An 8543-nucleotide genomic window follows, 5' to 3' on the forward strand; every position below is an offset into this window, starting at 1 on the left:
TTGTATTTTGGGGGGCAAGCTGATAGATAATTCTCTGAGAAAGCCTTTCTACCTTGGTATGCAAAAGACAAAGTTATTTATATCCATAGATGAAGAGGGTAAACATATGACTAGATTTAATAGAAAAAAGTATAGTTGTCACTCAGTGCTGGATGATAAAGTGAAGAGATAAAGAAAACAATCTGTTCAACGACACTGGTGTACAGTGAGCCATTAATAAATATATGACTAGAGTACTGGCACACATATTATCTCACAGATCAAGCTATAACCAAGTGTAGCAGCAGAACGAACCACAATTTAAGGAAGATTGTAGCAAAACTGGTCATAGTCTCATATGATGCTGTAGATAGGAACATGGGAATCTACGTTCGGAGGGGACTTTTTGTCAACCGAATTGTGCTGGTGGTGATGCTGCTGCTTGTAACGCTGTGTCATACTGTATGCAAGATCCATTCTATTAATTGTTCCATATTTGATGATCCTCATCCTATTCCTCATGAATTTTACCAACCAGGAGATTTTGTCATTGGTGGGATTGTTTCTCAAGTCTTCTTCCTCTATAACAACCTCTCTTTCACGGAGCAGCCAGCACATATATTGATTGATGAACCAATGTAAGGCATTTCCCCCTTTTGCCTCATATTCTATAATAGTTCAGATCGCAATGACTGAGAGCTCATCATTAAGCAACATTACGATCCATACAAATGATCCGTTATCTTTTGCTTCAGTTGACTTTAACTTATTGTATATTTCTTGTTTGATTGAAACTGTTACAGAGAGTGCTTTTTTCATAGTAGATCTATCCCTGAGACCATCTACTGTTTATCACCCCACTATTCAGGAAAAAAATTAAATCAAACCACAGTTCACAGACAAGGTGGGTCAGTCAACAGATACTACAGCAGAACCTTGGTTCTTGAACGCCTTGGTACTCAAACATTTTGGCTCCCGAACCCCGAGAACCTGGAAGTAAGTGTTCTGGTTTTCGAACGTTTTTCAGAAGCCAAATGTCTGATGCAGCTGTCGGCTATTGTTTCTGGGGTGTCAGCGCCACTCAGAAGCCGCACCTTGGTTTTTGAACGTATCAGAAGTTGAATGGACTTCTGGAACGGATTACATTCAAAAACCAAGGTACCACTGTATTCAGCTCTGAAGCAACTACAAATCAAATTGAGAGACAGGGAGGGGCAGAGGGTGTGGCTCTAAGGAAAAGAAGAGGGAGAGAGGCAGCCATTCAGCCCTTAAATAGGGTGGTTCTCCCCTCCCAAGGCACCAAGTGCGTGCATGATTCAGAAGTGCTATGCAGACTGCCTCTTTCAGCCTGAACAAGCTTCATATATGTCCCACCGGTTGACACCAAGGTGGAATGGGCAGCAGAACAGGGCACAGTGGAACAGAACAAGTGGGAAAAATCCTTTCTCCCCTTGTTTTTCTTATTACTCCATTAAACAACTGTAGCTCTTATTACAGATCAGTACCTAAGAACTACCAGCATATTCTGGCATTAGCATTTGCTGTCAAAGAGATCAATGAGAATCCCAACATCTTATCAAATGTGTCTCTGGGGTTCCGCATCCTCGATAGCTACTATTCTGCAAGGATGACCTATAAGGCCACCCTGAGCCTGCTTTCTGCACACCATAGATTTACCCCAAACTTCAAGTGTGACAACCAGAGCAATCTGATAGCTTTCATTGCAGGATGTGTCTCTGAAATCTCTGCCAATGTGGCAATCATTTCAGCAGTCCACAAGACTCCACAGGTAAGCTGTCAGTATAGAGGTTTGCAGGTTTCACAACAATGCCACACCATTACGATTTCAATCAAGCATTTGAAAAGTTCCCCTATTTTATTTTTGTTAGCAAACATACTGGAGGTAGGTCATAATGGTAAAATAATTATCAGATGAAAGACTAATGCTATTTTGCATTGCAGTAATAGATCAATAGTTTTCAGGTCATGGGGCAGTAAAGGGCTGCCCTTTTCTTCATTGTCCTCTTTTGAACCTGTTTCAGTCTACCTGGATCTCTCTTAAAGGGAGATGGGAATCAGAGAAGGTCGAGGAAACTGGGTATTGTTAACCGGGAGAATAGGAGAATTATGGGAAATGATACATAATGAACTGAAAAAAAGTACTCCCCCCCACAACAGAGTCCTTTCTGTTGGGGATAATTCAGACTGAAATTCCCAGATGTCAAAAAAGGTTATTTATGTATGCCACTACTGCTGCCCGTGTTTTGTTAGCCCCCAAATGGAAAACGAGCGAGGTCCCAACCAAAGAAGAATGGCAACTTAAATTGACAGAATATGCGCAGCTTGCAGACTTAACATATAGAATAAGAGAACAAGAATAACATATGCTTAGAGAATATTGGAAAACGTTTATTGAATATATGGGAAATAACTGTGTACAGCTGAAAACGCTAGCAGCATTAGGATAAATTCAACAGTGCAAATAAGTTTTGATCAATGTAATAATGGAATACCGAATGGTATAGTTTTTGTAAAATATGCAGGGATTTATGATATGCAAAATAAACCATGGAAAGAGAAGAGAAGTCAATGATATCTTAAGGATGTAAAAATGAGTACTTTAAATTGCAAAACAGAAAATTTAATAAAAATTATATAGAGAGAGAAAGAGAGAGAGAGAGAGAGAGAATGCGAGACTTTTTGCCGGAGGTGGACATTTTAAGCACTCTTCAAATGCCAAATATCTGAATGGTCATCATATCAAAGAGGGCAAAGACTTGCACTCTCCTGCTCAAGGAGTCAGGACAATATTGGGTTGAAAATTATGAGAAATGTATTAATGGTAAGCCCAATTCAAAGAGAGAATGAATTACTAAAGGGTAATAGGTGACGGTTAAGAAGAGGCTTAACAACTATTTTTGTTAACTCTTGATGGCCTAGTAGATTCTAACACTTTGATAGCAAGATTTAACACACTCTTTTATTTTATGTGAAGGTTACTTATATTCTTTATTTCAGATCACTTATGGGTCATTTTTGACAGCAAAACGTACCAAAAGGCTGTTCCCCTTTTTGTACCGGATGGTACCCAATGAAGGCCAGCAATATGTGGGAGCTGTACGGTTATTTCAGCATTTCGGATGGACGTGGGTTGGGCTCTTGGCTGTGAATGATGACAAAGGGGACCGCTTTTTACGGACAATGGTGCCACTGCTTTCCCAAAACAATATCTGTTATGCCTTCGTAGTAAGAATACCAAAACGTTCTTTTGTGGATGAGTTGATAGCCTTGCTTATACAGCGGCTGAGAAGCTTTCACATTATCACGGAGAGAAAAGCCACTGCAGTCTTTGTATATGGAGAACCTCCATCCTTTCAGGTTTTGAGAGTGTTGCTGTTTCTAGCACCTTTCTCGTCACTGCCACCTTTCAATAAAGTATGGATTATTACATCCCACTGGGATTTTGCATCTCTCTCTGTTCAAAAGATTTGGGACATACAAGCCTTTCATGGTTCCATATCCTTCACAGTTCACTCTAATGAGCCATCAGGATTCCAAGAGTTTATTCAGAAGATAAGACCATACTGGAACAAAGAAGATGGGTTTATCAAGGACTTCTGGAAACAGGCATTCGACTGTTCATTAAAAATGTCTAAATGGGAGGAGGAGGAGGGGGAGGAGGAGGAGGAGGAGGAGGAAGATGGAAAAAAAAGTTGCACTGGGTCTGAAAAGCTGGAGAGCATTTCTGGAATATTGTTTGAAATGAGCATGACTGGCCACAGCTACAATATCTACAATGCTGTCTATGCTGTGGCACATGCTTTGAATGCTATATGTAAATCCAGCTCCAAACTTAAAAGGTTGGTCAGGAGACATGCATTTCAGAATATGCAACCATGGCAGGTAATTACAATTCCATAATTTAGTAATAATAACAAAACAGGCTAGTTTATGCCCCAGACATAATATGAATTCTTGAGCTTACATAAAACAGTTGCATCAGGGTTTTTTGGTGTGTGTGTGTGTGTGTGTGTGTGAGAGAGAGAGAGAGAGAGAGAGAGAATTTTGATGCATAGGGCAAACCACATAATATTATGGTGATTCCCCCCATTATCTGGAATCTAACAGAGAGAAATGACAGCCAGAAATAGAAATGGAACAGAAGTGTTGGTCATTAGTTCTTTGCTTTATGATTTTAAAATGTTATGAAGTTTTAACAATTTTATGGTATATAGCCATGAATTTATGAGTTGGTGATTTATTTATTTATTTCTATGATCTTCTTTATTCAGTTTTACACTACACATTTAATTTGAAACATTAGACATAACCATCAGCATTTAGGATTCTCTGAATCCTTAGACTTCCTTCCACCTTTCCATGGTTTCCATTTTCTAAGAGATCTAAATATTAAAATTATTTCAAGAAACTGTTATTCCCTTGTTAACATTCTTTTTCAAACTAGGTCCATTACTTTCTAAGAAGAACCATATTCAACAACAGTGTTGGAGACACTGTGCATTTTGATGAAAATGGAGAATTAGTTACAGGTTTTGATGTTACAAACTGGTTGATGTTTCCCAATGGTTCAGTGGTTAGAGTGAAAGTTGGAAGACTGGAACCTCAGGCTCCTCCGGGCAAAGAGTTAATCATTAATGCGAGCCAAATTGTGTGGCATCAAAGCTTTAATCAGGTGAGTATATCAAAGTGAAATATTCAGTCTTGGCCAGTTCCTCATTCTCTTCATTCTAGTTAGCATTATTTTTAAATAAATCAAACCAGAATTCCTTCCAATTTTTGTAAAGAAACTATTTTAAATTGATGGAATCAAATGTGTCTGGCTCAGATCTATTTTTCCAATGTAATGACTCAACAGGTTTGGCCATTCATTCCAGTATTTTTCACTGAAGACTGAAAATAGCAGCCTGTAAAATATGTGGGTAGAGAGTCGACTCTAAGCCTCCTGTTTGTAGTCCAACATGTTCATGATGGCAACAGCTCCTTTTTTTGCCACCATCTTTAATTAGAATATCAGGGCTGCTTTTTAGTCTGCAAATGGCAGAGCATTCAGCACAGCTAAGACTGTGTCATAAACTGGTGCCATTTGCTGGTCATCTTAGCATGTGTGGAGAGGCAACAGAACTCTGTGCAGAATAATAATCCAGTGTTCAAACCATTTGGAGAGATCTATGCAGAATTCCTGAATCTTTCTGTTTGTTTTTCTTTTGCTGTTTTTCAGTGTGTTGTCCAGTGGTCGACAGTAGTTGGTATTTGTGCACTGATGCTCTGGTTATTGTAGAAGCATCCCTAGAGCCATAGACAGCAGAACATAGACAACAATCTCTTATGCTGATAGGCATATGCTAGACATTTAAATAAATTGCATAGACTGCACACTCCGTTGATATTTACATGACTTTGTAGTATATATATTTTTAATGCATAAATATTTATGCATGCATGCATAAATATTGAAAGCCTCCAGATCTCCAGAGGCACATTTGTGGTTTTTGGTGGCACGGAAGAAGAGGACCCATAAAATGGCAGACACTATTGACTGGACCAGTGTGTAGCAGGCTGGATTAACAATATTGTTGGCTGAGTTTCTCAGGAAGTCCCACAAATGCCTTGGAGTTTTTGTGGCATATGGTCTAAGAATGGAGTCCATATAACCAGACACCTATACTGGCAAGGGTGACCTGGAACATTTTGCTTCTGTATGCAAAATGCTCCCCCCCCCGCTGCTTCCTACTGTTGATGCTTCCATACCCCACCCCCTGCAGATTCAGGGTCCCTTCTCCCCCACATGGGCGCCACCAATGCCGTCCACCACCACAACTGCACCCTTGCCTGTGGCTGCACCCATGCTGCTGCCACAACAAAGTGGTCTAAACCACTGAGCCTAGGGGTTGCCGATCAGAAGGTCAGCTGTTCGAATCCCCGCGACGGGGTGAGCTCCTGTTGCTCGCTCCCAGCTCCTGCCAACCTAGCAGTTCGAAAGCACATCAAAGTGCAAGTAGATAAATAGGTACCGCTCCAGCAGGAAGGTAAACGGCGTTTCTGTGTGCTGCTCTGGTTCGACAGAAGCGGCTTAGTCATTCTGGCCACATGATCCAGATGTTGTCTGTGGACAAACACCGTCTCCCTCGGCCTATAGAGCGAGATGAGCGCCACAACCCCAGAGTCGTCCGCGACTGGACCTAACGGTCAGGGGTACCTTTACCCTTTTACTTCATACAAGCACCAGCCTGGTCTACTGGGATAGTTAGTACCAGTGCCTGAAACTATGGGATGCCCAGGGTTGATTGGGGTTTGTGCATTTTGGGTTGCCTGAGTTAACAATATTGTTGGCCGAGTTCTGGGAGTTGCAGTTGTGGCCCATGGATACATGAAAATAGTTTAGAGTTTGGTCTCTTCTTTGGTCTTCAATGAAGCAAACTGTGTTTAATAGACGCCTTGCTGCTAATGACACTTTCATATTTCCATGCAGGTGATGCCAGTTTCTGTATGCAATGAGAACTGCTATCCTGGCTATAGTAGGAAAAAGAAGGAGGAAGAGAAATTCTGCTGTTATGATTGTGCTCCATGTCCAGAAGGGATGATCTCTAATCAGAAAGGTATAAGGGAGAACCACTAAATTTCACAAAAGACACAGGGAGCATAAAACACCAGCAAAATACATAGGAAGCAAAAAAACAATACCCAATTCCTTTTTGTTTGTTTGTTCCTGGTATTTCTTGCCCCTACTTCATCTTAAGGTCCCGGCGCAAATTACATAGACTAAAAATACAATTACAAAGAAACCACAATATACATATAAATATATAAAGTTTTAGTGCCAAATACATCTCTGTGAGGAGGGAGTTTTATCATTTTGGAGCCACCACAAATAAGGCTCTTTCACAAACCACCCAATTCTGCCTCCATATATTTAACCACCTTTTCCAAAAAACCTGCCAGTAGCTCCTTAACTTTGATCCCAATATCTTCCCTCTCCTTCTCATGAATCACCCTGAATTATGGAATTACTGGGATACAGAAAAACACATAGCCGTTACATTACTACAGCACAGAACGATAACCAAATTCAGAACCATGGGTACGCAAAAAGATGCAATTTCTATTTTCTTTCTTTCTAGAGCTAGTAAAAACAAAATCAAAAGCATACAAAATTCATTGATTGTTGTAACTGATTCTTACAGAAAGATGTAGTTCGGCATCTTGAAATACTTATTATAACTTCATTTTATTTCAGACATGGATGCCTGTTTCAAATGTCCAGAAATCCAGCACCCCAATATTGACCAAACTCAATGCATTCTCAAGGTCCTAAGCTATCTGTCTTATAAAGAAGATTTAGGGATCATCTTAACTATTTTGGCTATTTCCTTTTCTTTGATTACAAGTTTAATCCTTGGAACGTTTATCAAGCACAAGGCCACTCCCATTGTCAAAGCCAACAACCAGACCCTCACCTACATCCTCCTCATCTCCCTCCTCCTTTGCTTCCTTTGTTCCTTGCTTTTCATTGGACAGCCTGGAAAGGCCATCTGCCTTCTGCGACAAACAGCCTTTGGTTTAATCTTTTCTGTTGCCCTTTCCTCTGTGTTGGCAAAAACTATCACTGTAGTCCTGGCATTCATGGCAACTAAACCAGGATCCAAGATGAGGAAATGGGTGGGAAAAGGACTAGCAAACTCTATGGTCTTTTCCTGTTCCTGCATTCAAGCAGCTATTTGTATAGTTTGGCTACTTACTTCTCCGCCATTTCCAGATATGGACATGTACTCATCGAGTGGGGAAATTATATTAGAATGTAATGAGGGTTCACCTGCTATGTTTTCATGTGTGTTGGGATATATGGGTTCCCTTTCCATTCTCAGTTTCATTGTGGCTTTCCTCGCCAGAAAGTTACCAGACAGTTTCAATGAGGCCAAATTTATCACTTTTAGCATGTTGGTGTTTTGCAGTGTTTGGTTAACTTTTATTCCAACTTACTTGAGTACCAAAGGAAAATACATGGTGGCTGTGGAGATCTTCTCCATCTTGTCCTCTGGTGCTGGATTACTGGGTTGCATCTTTTCCCCAAAGTGCTACATCATTGTGCTGAAGCCTGAGCTGAACAGCAGGGAACATCTAATAAGGATGAAGAAGTGAAGTAATCTAAGTTCATCCCTTCTTTGTGCTCTTATATACCCTTCACTGGAAATCGTGTCCTCCAAATCATGGAGAGCCACTTGTTGTGGTGAGCTCACCAAACTGCCTTCTTTGGATGACCTCCTCACCTCATTGGTTGCCCCTTTGTTGCTGGGGAAAATTTTCTGTTGGTTGGGGTTTGATTGGCAACTAAGGGGCTATTTCAGGGGCTGCACAACGCGCAGTACTTTCTCTTTCTCATTGTGCAGTGGATCTCCCACCCTCCCTCCCTATAATTTAAGGTTGTGTTTTTGACCTTGCTATCCCTGTCTAGGGGTGGTCTGTTTTTGGAGTAGGGGCCCGGTAGGAATTTTGCCACTTGGCTGATTGGCTGGTGCCATTTGGTTTTTGCCTACCATGTAGCAAAT

At 40.8% G+C, this 8543-nt stretch overlaps 1 protein-coding gene across 1 annotated transcript; it reads left to right on the forward strand.

The window, feature by feature from the left end:
- Positions 1 to 357: 357 nt before the first annotated feature.
- LOC128400314 (vomeronasal type-2 receptor 26-like) lies at positions 358 to 8238 on the forward strand. Its single transcript, XM_053362467.1, has 6 exons — positions 358 to 617; positions 1477 to 1768; positions 2998 to 3414; positions 4445 to 4672; positions 6470 to 6596; positions 7235 to 8238. Exons 1-6 carry the CDS (start codon positions 358 to 360, stop codon positions 8134 to 8136), a joined length of 2226 nt encoding a protein of 741 aa, XP_053218442.1. The 3' UTR covers positions 8137 to 8238.
- Positions 8239 to 8543: the final 305 nt, after the last annotated feature.

Source organism: Podarcis raffonei, chromosome 13 (assembly GCF_027172205.1).
Source record: "Podarcis raffonei isolate rPodRaf1 chromosome 13, rPodRaf1.pri, whole genome shotgun sequence".
Lineage (NCBI taxonomy): Eukaryota > Metazoa > Chordata > Lepidosauria > Squamata > Lacertidae > Podarcis > Podarcis raffonei.